This window comes from Centroberyx affinis, unplaced genomic scaffold (assembly GCF_046629955.1).
Source record: "Centroberyx affinis isolate AG114_WGS23_722 - 3 ecotype Tasmania unplaced genomic scaffold, CSIRO-AGI_Caff_v1 ptg003734l_1, whole genome shotgun sequence".
NCBI classification, from domain to species: domain Eukaryota; kingdom Metazoa; phylum Chordata; class Actinopteri; order Beryciformes; family Berycidae; genus Centroberyx; species Centroberyx affinis.
Genome location: NW_027281613.1, coordinates 22,511 through 37,354, shown reverse-complemented (window position 1 = coordinate 37,354; position 14,844 = coordinate 22,511). Strand labels below are relative to the sequence as shown.

At 41.5% G+C, this 14,844-nt stretch overlaps 1 protein-coding gene across 1 annotated transcript in view; it reads right to left on the bottom strand.

Annotated features, from left to right (window-relative positions):
* The window catches only part of LOC139662217 (cohesin subunit SA-2-like), a 29,445-nt gene that overhangs the window by 13,956 nt on the left and 645 nt on the right, over window positions 1-14,844 (bottom strand). Inside the window, exons 3-16 of the mRNA XM_071540854.1 lie at window positions 14,184-14,408; window positions 13,158-13,254; window positions 12,142-12,218; window positions 11,770-11,974; window positions 10,938-11,089; window positions 8,643-8,840; window positions 8,126-8,224; window positions 7,208-7,287; window positions 5,532-5,639; window positions 4,948-5,047; window positions 4,440-4,542; window positions 2,949-3,052; window positions 1,964-2,056; window positions 1,135-1,227 (exon numbers count right to left, since the gene is read on the bottom strand). Coding sequence (XP_071396955.1) covers window positions 1,135-1,227; window positions 1,964-2,056; window positions 2,949-3,052; window positions 4,440-4,542; window positions 4,948-5,047; window positions 5,532-5,639; window positions 7,208-7,287; window positions 8,126-8,224; window positions 8,643-8,840; window positions 10,938-11,089; window positions 11,770-11,974; window positions 12,142-12,218; window positions 13,158-13,254; window positions 14,184-14,408 — 1,734 coding nt within the window. The remainder of the gene's footprint in view (window positions 1-1,134; window positions 1,228-1,963; window positions 2,057-2,948; window positions 3,053-4,439; window positions 4,543-4,947; window positions 5,048-5,531; window positions 5,640-7,207; window positions 7,288-8,125; window positions 8,225-8,642; window positions 8,841-10,937; window positions 11,090-11,769; window positions 11,975-12,141; window positions 12,219-13,157; window positions 13,255-14,183; window positions 14,409-14,844) is intronic.

Sequence of the window (14,844 nt, the reverse complement as noted above, 5' to 3'; positions counted from 1 at the left end):
TTAATTGTGCAACTACAAATCACAATATACAACTATACACAATTAATTGTGTGGCCCTAAATGGGACACAAGCCACAAAAAAAACACATTTATTAAAACTGTATGGGTTTGGAGAATTTTTACAACGGAATTCTATGACAGTTCCAGTAGTAATTCATGACATCATGTAATTTCCATATTTAATTGTGTGAATTTCTATTTTCAAATGTTAAAACATTTACTCACTAGATTATTTGAACATCCCACAGTATCGATTTGCCAAGCTACAACAAATTTAGACATATACAGCCAAAAATTCATTAAAAGTGCATTAAAAAAGTAATTCAAAACAGGCAAGAACTCAATGAATCCAAGACACTGAACTCTTAAATAAATGGATTCAGTTTTTCAGAATTTATTTCAATTTTGGTAATTCATTGTGGGTTTTCCCTCTTCACATTTTTTAATGCATGGATGCCCCTTTCTACAATGAGAACCTCTATAATTGAAGCCATGGCAGCAGTCTTCCTCTGTGCCCACACTGTACATCAACAACTGTCACTCAGCTGCTTGTCAAAAAAACAAACTATAGATTTCCACAACTTTTTTGCAAAACTTTTTTGACATGTAACATTTGACATAACTTTTATGACGTAACTGAACATTTTCATTTTGTGACTTCCAGTGAGTGCAAGAGTAGAATAAGCTTCAATTCCTAGATCACTAACATTATTATCAATCTACAGTGAGTGCAATGACCAGAACAACAACGCCCTTACAGCAGATGTAAGAATATTCCTGTGATGGCAGCATGAACATGTTAGAGAGAAGCGCTAGGAAAAGAAATGAGAGGAATTAAAGGAGAGAGGCAGCAAAGATTTTCTAAACTTCAGAATAAGAGCATAATAAAGCGACTGGAGGACAAAGATGTGGGAGAGGGGAAATGATTCATGAGGGCTATGAGGCACTTGATGAGTTTTCAGCCTATGACAGAAGTGACTCCGCTGTCCTGACTGGAGTGGGAAAAGACAATTTTCAGTTTTTCAATTTCTATGGCTTTGGAAGGAGGGAAAAGAAACTGTTCACGATCCGAAGAAGACTTCATTATCCCTGCAGGGAAATTCTATTGGTCCTCCAGGTTTCCACCCCTCCTACCTTCTCCAGTCGTCCAGCGCTGCTGTAGGTCTCCAGGTCGAAGTAGAGCGGAGCCTTCAGAAGGAGGCTCACCTTCTCTACATCTGCTGAGTACTGGAGGTCAGTGATGGGAGGAGGAGGAGGAAAACAGAGGTTCAGGACTTAAAAATGTGAGATCAAAAGACAAAATATGTGGATAACCAACACATTAATTCAACATCCATTTCAGTCTCGTTAAAATATAGCACTACTAGTCCTCCCAGAAACTGGCCTGTGACTAAGTTTGGGTCTCAGACAGTAGTTTTCAAAATGATAAATTCATGCTGAATTAATTAAAATGACCATTGACCTATTCTGAGGCAGTCGAGGACATGATGCATGTTTTTAATCAGGGTGTTCTTGTCGAGATATTGACTACAGGATGCCAAGACATGAAGGAGGAAAATTTATGAAATCCAAAAATGGCCTGTAATAGGGGACTGCGAACAAATCAGCAAATTTAGCTAACAGGGTATATTCTGGGGACATTGTTCAACTGTATGGGAAAAATGCAAACACTATATGGTCTAGCTGGTCGAAAAAAAATGTATGAAGCAGACCATAGAACAGGCTATGGAAGAGAAAATATGACACGGTAACGTTACTCTTGGGTGTAGAAATGAAGGTGCCAGTACTGCTGACACTTCAAATCTCCTACCTGTAGTGTGCCACACGAATCTCAAATTAATGTGTAGTTTTATGTACAATGCATTGAATTTCATAAGATGCAGTATCAATGTTATCCATGTTTGTCTTGTTAAAATAAGTGAGTAAAGGTCAAATGTTGCCCAGCTCTAAATGGTGTCTGTACCTTGGCCAGTAGCTGTGGCAGTAGGGGGATGAAGTGAGCGGTGATGCGTCTCCTGTCCTGAGCCTGGATCTTCTTATCCTTCATGCTGAGGATCTAATCCCACATGTTCATTCAGTGGAGCGGTCACAGGCCGGCAGGTCAACCATGCACACATGCAAGTGTACAGACAAAAAGCATGATAGCAGATATCATGTGTGAGTGTGTGTGTGTGCGTGTATCATGTCATGTGACCACAGCCAAATAAAACCACTACTAGAGAAAATGTGAATTAAAATAGTCCACTTTGCCAAATTCTCAAAAACACCACAAAGTCTAGCCCTGGTGTTTAAAGCTACAATATGCAACTTTTTGTCTTGAGATACAAAGTATATTAGACCCGCTCTCCTCTCCCTCCGTTGGCCAAGTTCCAACACTAAAGTTGTCACTCACTTTGACGAGCTGTCTAACTTGAAATGGCATATAGCCTGAGACAACTGAAATTCCTAAAGCTACCACAGGCATTGAAGAAGGAGACATGAAAAGCAATACTGATGTTCACCTGTGTTTCTGAGCAGGTTTTGTCTGCTACACATTTATCTCTGCTGTTCATTTGTTTCTTACTGCTTTCCGCCATTGTCGTTGTTGCTATGATTTCCCACAACCCAGATCACCGCTAGCTGCTCTCCAGCAAATGGTATACGCCCAGACTCAGACTGACAAGGTGTGATATATCCTATTTATTTATTATTTTCTAATGTCCAAACGTTGCATACTGTAGTTTTAAAGCTACTTTAAAGCTCTATCTTTGGTATGATATCGTATCTAAAGTAATTTAAAAAATGTGGCACTGTAACCTGCACTAGGATCCATACATTGGACCAAAATGGATGTGAAGCAAAAACTAAAAATTTACATTTCCCTCCCAAGCATCACGGCTGCATATGACTACAGAGGAAATATGCATGTGTGTGTGTGTGTGTGTATGTGTGTGTATGTGTCTCCCCACCTTCTTGCCCTGAGCTCTCCCAACAGGTGGGTTTGCCTCTGCTGCCTGTCTGATGGCACACATCATCAACTCTATAAGAGCCCCCTCCTCCTCATACATCAGACCTGACAACAGAGAGAGAGGGAGAGAGACAGGCGCAGAAACGAGTGGGTGATGGTTGGGATGGGCAGAAGGCAGGAAGAAGAACCAGGCAGAAGAAGGAGAAAGGAGAAGATATAGTTTAGTTTGGAGTTCTTATTTGCATTGTGATAAAACAGAAGGGTAAGTGTAAAAAAAGAAAAAAAGAAAGAGAAAAAATATAAGTGAGATTAAAAAAGTGGCTTATAAGAACATCTCACCTGAAAACACATGAAAGAAAGAAAAAAAAAATGATTACAAGACACAATTGGATGGAGGAAAAATCCACCCGAAAACACTTACACTGTTACAAAAAAACAGCTATTGGCGATATACTTGCATTCCTGGGTCCATTTTATTGTTTGGCTAGTTAGCCACGGGAATAAGAAACATACACCACCAAACACGGACGACATGACGTGATATGAAAATATTTCCAGTGCAGCTATAATGGAATTCAACAGTAAACGTCAGATTTTGGTGTCAATTCCTCAGAATCAACGTGTGAGGGCTTCTTTCTAGACTCACCATTTTGCACCGACTTTCAACAATCATACAGGGAGAAATCCATCATAGAAGAGGAAGAAATTCCAATTTATCCACTGACCATAGCCTCAGTGGGCCATAACGCAATACAGCCAGGCATGTTGCGAGACAACTCTGGATTTTTCCAACTGGAAACTCTCGCTCTGCTTCTATCACTATTTCTATCATTATTACTCTCTTCACCTACAGGTAAAACCCAGCTGGATGCAACAAGTCCAGGTGAGAAATGTAGGAAGTCACTCAGTTAAGTAGAAGCAGATGAGGCAGGTTGAGGGAAAGCGGATACCATAAAAAGAAAAAATAAACAAAAAAAGAAGAAAAAAAACCCCCCAAAAAACGAAATGTGTGTGTGTGTGTGTGTTCTAGTGCATGCATGCATGTTCAGAGATAATCACCAAAGGGAACCCCAAGGGGAAAAGTTCAAGCACTTTGGTTCAGCAGACAGATCCTGACAGTCTAAATCAAATCACAGGTTCACTATATGTTTATGTTGAAGAAGCCAAATGTTCAGCTCTCAGTTGGTTAACATTCTTAACTTTTTTTTATGTTTCTCATGTTTCTATATATTTGTTTTTTATACTTTTCATACCTGGGCATAGTCAGCTTTCCAAACCTGCATAAAAACTTTGATTATAACGCAGTATGTCTTACCCACGGATGGGAAATGGGACCAACCAAATTTTTGTCTGTGTCTTATGCAGTCCGTTAACTCCACCACCCACTTTGGCAGGTAATCAATCCGTTATTTGGAGGTTCCTTTCTACCCTAAAACTAAATTTAGAATGACTTCGAACTAGTTTCCTGCCCTGCTCTTACCTTGTCCGTCACCATCCTTCTGCAGCAGGAATGCCGTCACGGTCTCCCAGTCCCTCAGCTCAGAGCCTGCCACGCCCCACAGACTGTCCACCAGGTACGCCCCATGCTCATGGAACTGGAAAGGGAGTAAACGGAGTGAATAAGAGTGAGGCTGTTTCCCAAATAATGTTAATATTTGGGGAGGCCCCCCCCCCCACGTGGATTAACAGCTGCCAGATTCAGATTAATTTTAGGTGCTGTGATGCACAAAGCTGGTGCTCATTTCACCATTTAAAAAACAAACCATGATTTTAGACTATCAAGCACTGAAAGTGTGTTAGCGAATTACAATGACTATAATTCATGGTAACTATGATGCAATAAATGGTATAAAGCTGAAACATGCCTGCCCCTTTTTTCAGTAGCCCAGGTTCTGTAAATTTCCCCATACATATTTCAGAAATAAGCTTTGAAGCGAACCGACCAGCTGCCAGTTTAATCAAGAGCCTATAACCATAGATTCAGAAAAGGGAGAGACTACCTCACTCTGGATGTAGAAGGAGATCAGGATTTGCAAGAAGGCTGCATTGCCACCACCTGTATCCTTCTCCTGGTCGTCACTGGCAATCACAGTTTTCAGCCTGAGACACACACACAAACACACACACACACACAGAGCTGCATGTATTGTCAGAGCATAATACTTCTACTAATAATGATAATGTTATCATTAACAGAATGCATTAGCTTCTATATCAGTACATCTCTCTCTATTCATTATCCTGACTCTCATCACTGTTGTAAAAACAAAATACTTGAGGGAGGAAAAATTCTCACTTTCCATTAACAAAAAAAAAGATTATTAGAATTATTATGTACCGTATTACAAAGGCTGAATGGAAAGGGCAAATTTTGCGAAAAATTTTGATGCTCACTTGAGGTGGAAAGGTGTTTTCCTGATGCAATACATAGTGATGGAAACGCATTTGTCAAACACATAACTAGGCACATGTAGAGACACTGTCAGAAAAAAGGTACCTTTGACAGCCACAGCAACAAAAAAATACAACTCTGTACCTTTTTTTTTTCTGAGAGTGTAGGGAATGTAGGGAGACGACAGCGTACCTGTTGTAGAGGAAAACGCCGGCTGCAGAAGCCAGACGTCGGTGTGAAGCAAACACCAGGGGATAGATGTGGCCGCATTCGTCTTCTCTCAGGCCCTCCTCTGTCCTCCTAACGCATGCACACACACACACACACACACACACACACACACACACACACACACACACACAAAGATACAGGTTAGATACAGGTTAGATACTTGCTATCAAGGCTCCTAGACATCAGAAAGACCTGTCTGAGGAGCTTAGGCTGGGAAAATCAGCATCTTTTAAATAATTTTAAAATTCACTTTTACAGACATGCTTTTATGTAATGATATTTCATTAATTGTCACGGACCTCACTTTTACTATTAATTTGATTTCTTTGCTTTTATGTTTCTTGCTTTGCGTTCACTATTTCTACATTTTGTTTTTATTTACTCTTGTATAGTGCTTTGTACCTGTATTTGAAAAGTGCTATGCAAAGAAATATCAGAATCAGATTTACTTTCACCAGGTACATTTTCATATACTAGGAATTTGACTTGGTGAAGTTGGTGCAGTGCAATATACAGACATTTAGACAGACAAACAAGCAGCAATCAAGCTTTACAAATAGAATTTAAATATCAGATACAAAGAAGAAGAAAGAAGAGATTCCTGAAAAATATATATATACAGTATATACAATAAGTGTGGTGACTAAGTGGGTCAGCGAGGGGCTTTTTACAAGGGCTCAGTAGCAAGTTGCATTTGACCAGGTACCAAAATGAATAGTGTTACTGTACAGGGAATACAATCATCATTATTATTATTATTATTATTATTATTAATTCCTAGTGTTGGAGTGGGACTTCCTTATGGAGTTAATACTGTACTGTGTAATGTGTGGAGGAGTGGGTCAAGTACTTGTGTTTGTGTAGGATTTTTGAATTTACATGAATATGACCTTTTTCAACCAGTTGATAGAATTAAATAGAGCTTGAACCAGCAGTTGAATTGTTCGTATCTGTTATCAAATTGTTCTCTCTCTTGTTATGTAGTCAATTGTCATTGGCTTGACTCATTGGTGCGAGGTGTTCACCATCATGAGAGATCACGACTCACACAGTGAAGCACATTCTGTGAATCATCAGCATTTCTAGTGCAGAGAGTATCACACATTAATGAGTAACCAATCTAATTTTCATTGTTAAGAAGTTGAACTTACAATCACTTGTGGAAAATCATGATATATTCTGCATTTAATTATTTTAACCTTGTATTTATGCAGGGAAATTTGATCATGCATGCTCTTTTTCCTTGCACAGGGGGGTTTTGCTGTGTATGTGTTGAAGGAGGGGAGAGTTTCTCATTCAGGGATTTGAACCGGCAACCTCTGACCTCTGCCCCTATGCAGTAATATGGTGTAAACAAAGAGATAACAAACAATCTTATTTTAATAAATGGGCTGAATACCAAAAAAAGAGCAATCATTAAAACATTAAAACCATCAGCTGTAAGAAAAAGAAGAACAGAGTGAAAGAAAAATAATATTTTGGCGCATGATGTCCTGTATATTAAGGTATATATTTAAGACAAAATTATATTCATTATATAAAGTTCTAGCCTAGTATTCATGTGGATTCCCTAAGACTAAATTCCTGTACCACTGCATGTTGCAAATGGTGGCACAGAGAAACCACCACAGACTCACTGTTGGATCAGCAGCAACAGATGGACCATTTCCACCGCCACGTCTGGTTCCTTGTCCAGCACCATGCTGAGCATCCTCTCCTAAACACACACACACACACACACACACACACACACACACACACACACACACACACACACAGAGAGAGAGGAAAAAACATGTGTGCAGACAAACAGAGAGAAACATACAGACATGTGCAGGCACAAACACACACAGACATATACATAATCATGTATGCAAATAAACACCCACACTCACTGATACACACACGCATACTCAGACATGCATAAACATACTCACACACACAGACAGACATACACAGTTGCACAAACCCAAGGATGAGAAGGTGCTAAGCCACAAAATAACATTTATCTGCTGCAACACATGTGGCTTAGGAGGGTTTTCATGTGTTTGAGAAGAGATTATTAACCATCAGAACCTGGCAGCAATTAATGCAGCTGGACAGACAGTCTAGACAGAGACAGTAAGAACAAACAGGAATGGTAAAAACCAAGAAACAAATTAAGCCAAAGAAAAACGGGGAGGGGAGATAATGCAGGATGAAACATAATGAGAGAGGCAGAATGAAAAGTGAGGCAACAAGAGACAAAGAGAGAAAGGAGAAGGAAAACAGGTGCAAAGAGAAAAAGGCAAAACAAAAACATTTGGGGAGACAAGGCAAAAGAGAGAACAAAAAAAAAACAGAAAAAAACCCCAATACAATAGGCTGAGGCAAAGCTAGAACAATAGGGAAGAGAGCGAGGCTGAGAAAGAAAGAAAGAAAGAAAGAAAGAAGGAAAGAAAGAAGGAAAGAAAGAAAGAAAGAGAGGGGTAGGTAGGGCAGGGAGGAGGGACGGAGAGAAGGAGGGAGAAGGAGATGAATTAGAGGAGGTATGGGAGTCCAGAGGGATGCCTCACTTTAAATCTACTGGTGAAAAGCTCCAGGCGCCCAATGAATTCCTTCTCCTGGTACAGACCCTGCAGGGCGCGCACACACTGCAGACGCACTGGACTTTGCTGAAGGGAGGAAGAGAGTGCATTATCACACACACACACACACACACACACACACACACACACACACACACTCTATAACAAGCATGCAGAATAATTTCCAAGTCTGCTCACAGTGGAGATGCTTCTTTGTGTGTGTGATCATGCATGCGTCTGTGAGCCCAAGCTCTACATATCTGTGGTTGTGTGTAATGTGAGTTTGTGAAGGCCAAGCAAGCAGGACTATAAAATGGTAGTTGCTTCGGTATGTTCGGTATGTGTGTGAATGTATAAGCAGGTTGGGAAATCAACACCATCCACCGGCCAAATGCTGGTAAATTCTGACAGAAAATCATATTTGTGTTGTAAAATAGTGTAAGTGGCTGCTGTAGCTGGAATGCTTTAGTCCTTGCGTGTGTGTGTGTGTGTGTGTGTGTCCCACCTTATCATGCAGGGTCCACCCCAGGTACTTGAGGCATCCGTCGTTGAGGAAGTCCTTGGGGTCCTCTCTCAGCCACACACCCATCTCCTCAATACACACCGCCCGGATCTCAGGCAGCCGGTCCCGGTAACGGTGCACAAACACGCCCCGGAAAATGCCGTTCATTAAGGAGGACAATTCCTCCCTGTTCTCCTGAAGCTACAATGCATACAGACAATGCATACAACACACACACAAGTGTTAGAAGCCTGGTTGTTTTCAGCCTGGGCAAACAACAACCGGGGATTAAAGATTTCCGTCCATACGACATATTTCCATTATTTGGATTTCAGAGAGGCAGTAGACTATATGAGATCAAGAAAAAAAAAAGGGAGCAGTAATTAGAGATGCACCGATTGCAATTTTCTTGGCCGATTCCGATTTCCGATTTTTTAAAAGTCTGACCTGCCGATTCCGATTTTGGCCGATTCCGATTTTCTTTCTAAGAACTATAATTGACAGCACACACAAACATTTTTGTAACTTTTCTTTAATGGAAAATTAAAATTCAATTGTATGTTCATAATAAAACATTGACTATTAATAACTTACATTTTCTCCAAAACTGCACCAGGTTACAGGACCTTCTCTCACTCTCACTCAAACAAATCTCAAAATAAAAAAGTGCTCCAGGTTACTGGACAGAGCTTTTTTGAACAGATACAATCCAAATGAAAATGAATTGCAGTATATCCCACTTTATACTTTCCCGAAAGAAAACAGGTGCAACAGATCTATATAACAACACACGGACTATTACTATTATGGACTATTATACAACAGGTAGTTCCGACCAAGCAATCTGATTGGTCAACTAGACATTTAGAACATGATCAAATCAGCATGACAGCACACCTAGCCGTGCTCATCACTAAATATTACTCCGCCATATTATCATACAATATATTTAAATATAACGCTACGCTAACTCTGTTGAGCCTTGATGTTACCAGACGCTCTGCCATCCATCAGCTGTGCCGGTGAGTCGGTGACACGGCGCTACTAGCTTAAAAATACATGTGAAGTTCGCGGACATAGTAGCTAAATCTGTCCATGGAAAAATTATTTTTTTTCAGCAGATATCTTAGTTACAACAAGATTGAGCTAGCAAGGCAGTTTTGTGTTTATATGTGTGGTATTTATTCAGTTTGGGAAATCCCGCGATCTCTAGAAAGCATTAACGTTAGCTCAAGTTGGCTGGCTGACTCAACAGGGACTAGAAATCGTCTCTGTTGCAGGTCGTTACTAAGGCTCCGCCTACTTGCTGGAGTAGTAAACTAGGTTCCATTACATAGGAGTCTACTGACGTGACTGATTGTTTTCCAGTTACTAGCAAAACGTTTTTTATTTTGAGAGCGAATTGCCCCACAATATGAATACATTTTGTTTGTATCTTTTATTTTGTTGGTAACTGTTGTATAATCGCAATATTACACTCGAGGGTGTGCGTTACCGTCATTATTGGCACGACAGTGATGCGGTCAGCGCCGAGGTCCGTAAGCATCACGGTAACGCACACCCTCTCGTGTAATATTGTTTGATTACAGCGGAGTTTTTACCGTTGTCTTAAATTTGACCGGCACAGAATCGGATATATGAGACTGATCGGCCGGTCACCGGTCATGGCCGATCAGCTGAAAACCGGCCGATTCCGGTCACCGGCCGATCGATCGGTGCATCTCTAGCAGTAATATAATGTCATAATTTGAGATGGTCAAAAACATACAGGCTAGTGAAGGAGCCTGCATCACCTAATTGATCTACTAATCATTTCCCACCCAAAATAACCAAGCTTATACCATTTAGTTTGCAGGTTATTCAGGCAGGCAGAGCGCCTACCTGCCTGCAGTCATCTCCAGCAAACCTAATGATTTTACTTCTCCATTGCACCTTTCTTATTTCGATGTGGTACAAAAGAAAGCACTTAGTATAATTTTTGGAGGGGAAGAGTCTTAAGAGGGTAACTCTTAAGACTCTTCCCCTCCAAAAAATATGCTGACTTCAATATAAAACATAATAACCTATCATTTGTCAAACAATAAGTAATAAGATCCATCATCAGTGTTTTCCACAAACACACTGAGTAGCCACAGCTGTCCTTCGCATCCTTTCCCATGAAAACAACAAGTAAAAGAAGCCAGCACCTGTAAGAGAGGTTCCTTGTAATGTGGACTCAATGTGGACTCACAGCTTTAATTTCCTGACCTGCATGTTAATGTGAAAGTGACTGTGTGTGTGTGTGTGTGTGTGTGTCACCTCGCTGATGGTGGCCTGCAGCACCTCCAGTCTGTCAGACGCTCTGTCCTGCGCCTTCTTGCTGTTCTCCATGTCGTAGCGCCGCTGGCTGGTCTGCAGCTGAGTAGACACTGTCACAGCTACCTCCACCAGCCCAGTCATCAGCTTCATGGCTAATAGAAGAAAACACAGATGGACAAGATACACACTTAAGACTGCACAATATTGACAAAAATACCTATATCACTGAAGCTGGTAGGGATTCAGTGTCTTGCTCAAGGACACTTCAGCAGACAGTCTCTCTGCTCAGTACACCACCCTGCTTCTCATTCATAACCTGTGATATGAATTAAATATGTAACAGCTTTTGATTACTTTTTCAATGTAATTATGGGGGGATTGGAAGGCTAATGCTTAGGATTTGTTCTGTTTGACTATAATGATGGATTTTCTCTGATGTGCAGCTTGATTTGTAGGCCACAGATACCTTGTTTGAGGAAGTTGTCTGCAACACCTTTTCTTCCCAGATAAAAAAAAAAAGATTGCAACTTCTTGCAACTATGGAAATTTCAGAAGCTGCTTTTTGGATTAATTATGGAGCCTGTCTTTGAACGTGTGATTTGATAACTAGAACATCTGTCATGCGGCGTGATTGAGCGTGTGAGTGTGTAATCAAACACACTCTGACATTCACAACATGACAGGAAACTTTTTTTGCATTTTCCTCCAACTTTAGGCTCCAACTTTACAATACAGATTCTGTGTGTGTCCATGAGCTTATAGCTGGAGGTGTGTCTATGTGTGTGTGTGTATATGTGTGCATATGTTGGGTGCGTTGTGCCATTGTGCTCACCGAGCAGGGTGCTGGTGTGTCTGAAGGCTCTGACCTGGGAGTCAGACAGGCCGGTGAGCAGGGCCAGCAGGGAGGAGAAGAGGTACTCGTCATAGAGCAGGCTGTTCTGAGAGGAGCGCACCAGAACCCGAGTAAACTCACACAGACCGGCCTTGAAGCGCTTCCACTGGAGGCCCGGCGTGGACAGAGGGTAGTTCACTGAGTCCTGGGGAGGGGAGAAAACAAAGGAATGTGAGGAAACTGTGAGGAAACGTCTTCTACTTGGGTATGGGTACGCGAGTTATATAGATATTTGACTTCAATTTCAAACCTTTTTCAAGAGGTGGGAACTAACTTGCGAGAACACCTGAACTGATGCTTTTCCTTTCTCACCTCGTTGAACTCTTTGGTTAGCGTGCTGATGATCTCAGCATTCTGCATGCTGTCAAACATCTCTCTGCTCACCACTCCTGCACAAAGAAAATATATACAGTGAACATCATAGGCCTATTAACCTATACTCATCTTAATTTAATGTTCCACAGTTGAGTTAAAGGAGAAATCAACACCTAAATAATTAATACAGGTGTAAACATCTGTCTGTTTTCCCTCTCCGCTTCTTGACCCAACATCAGTAGAACGTTCCTTATTCTACACTTTCCAGTGTTTTATTTTATGTCTTAAAGCTGTTTTTTGTGGTGTCATGTACCAAAAACTCTCTCAATCCATTTTTACACATTTAATTTTCCAGCATCTCTCTGAGCCTTGCCAAGAACAGGCTGTTTCTGTTGCTGTGCCTTTAAGACTCATTAATATTAACGACCCTCTGTTCTGATTTACTAATCGTTTCAAGAGTGAAACATGAGACACCACAGCCCGGCAGCTACAGGTAGGGAAAACTCTCTGGTAAATAGACAATGGCAACCGCTCAACTGCTTTGAAAAAAACACTTTGTTAGTCTATTATTTCTTACAAAAATGATAATGAGCGAACCTTGTGATGCCACAAAGTTAAGCAAGTCCAAACAGCTCGTTTCGGTTTTCTAATATGGATTGTGTGGATTTAGTTGGTGACCGTGCATTTTGATACTTCCACGATATTTAGATAGCACATCCAACTCCTTTATAATCAAAGAGGCAAGGGAAATCCTGTTTTCCACGATATGGGACCTTTAATTTCTTTATCTAAATCTTTTCATCCCATTCTCACAGAACGTTACAATATCGCCTTATCAATAGACAGAGGATTAAGACAGCGCCTGCCTGGCACAAGGCACTGAATTGTTAGCATGCTGGGAGATCAATAGTGGAGTGCTGATCAATGCCCATGCTGAAATTAGAAAGATAATCTGTTGAACTTTGACCCCTACCCCCCCTCCCCATATCCTGGCCTCCCTCTTGAACTCTGACCTTTGCATCCGCAGCACTGAACAATGAAGTTGACGAGCACCAGCAGCCCCGCCTCACGGCTCTGCTTGTAGCTGTCCAGCCACTCATCCACCACCGTCTGAAGATTGACAGCGAGATAGCAGCCAATGAGAAGACTGCACTTGGGTCAGAGGTGCTCTCATTAATGGGTGGTTACAGTTTTGCCTGTGGCCCCTTTAACCTGCAGCCTTTTATTATCTTCCTACAACATATATGGGTCTGTATGTCCCATCTTTCCCCTTTATGCTTCTGGTTTATTTTCTCTGCCCCCTCTGAATTCAAGTCTCACTCACCGACTCCTTTGCATAATCATTTCAGTCAGCCGTGGCAAAATTACACATACAGAGATACTCCACTTCTGAATATCTCTGGGCCATCTGTTATGTTGATAATGACACAGCAATCTTTCTAAAGCCAAATAAATTGGAAATACAATAGAAGTGTGGAGTAAAATTAAGCCTAGAACAGAGCAAAAATTAGCAAAGTATTGAGTAAAATGTCTTGAACCGTAGTTTGCCAGATTTGCCCAATGTGCTTTATGGCCCTCTCAGAGCAGGTGGGGTGGACTGAAGTGGGGCTTCAACCAGAATCACCATCTGCATTGTAACTGTATACTGTAGTGACAGACTCTTTTCTACTGCTCAACACACGTATTGTCCTCTATTGTGCCTTAGTCCTTCTTTTTAGTTTTTACCCATAAGAGATTGGGGAAGCAGTGCTTCAGAGCCCAACAATGGCTGGGATGGACGCGTGCTGTCAATCATTGACTACAGGACCCAATGGAAGCACTCCTTCCTCTCCACGCATCAAAGGCAACTCCGCAGGGTCACATCAGTCAGCTACTGACAGCGCATGATAATCGCTCTCATTGTCGGCTCTTAGGGCCTTGTTTCTCCTCTCATTACTCATCCCTCTCTCCCTCCCTCCCTTCATGTGTTTATCTCTAAACCCCCTTCCCCCTCCCCGTACAAAGTCCCTCACTCCTCTTCCACTGAACAGTTTGCTCACCACCATGGCACTCTTTCCAGAGCGGATGGCATCATAGATATCCCCTGCACTGATACCCTGGTTCCCCTCATTCACTCTCCTCACAGGCCTAGGAGAGGCCTGCCTGGATGTCCCGAGGGGCTGCTGCTGCTGCTCCGGGGAGGGGCCTGGAGGAGTGGGGATGGGGCTGACACTGGGGCTGGATGTCTGCCTTGCTGCAGTTTTACGCCTCGGTCTCTTGGGTGGCTTGGGATGAAAGAGAAATGAAAGGGCAGCTCAGCAGGGGATTCTGGGTGAATTGATGCAGCCATCTGAATTAGTGGTAGCAAGTGGCAGAGATAAGGTGTTGGCTTGAATCAAACATCTACCATGCTGTTGCGGTTTAGCTCTATATTTCACCACTGTCGGGTGAAAGTATTGTGATTTCAATTTAAGCCTTTTTGATCTTTCACATGAACTGAAAGATAACATTGCCCCATGAGGGCTGAAATGGTTCATTGGACCCCATGAAAAGTTTCCATAATCAATTGTGTAAACTTGAAAATACATAGTGATCAATCTTAAAAACAGGGATCATCAATTCTGGAAATGATTACTAGACATAGTAGGCAGCATTCAAAGCAGAAATATGAGGTACAATGTTTGCAAACAAAGGAGTTTTTTAGGCTTTAATAGAGATACA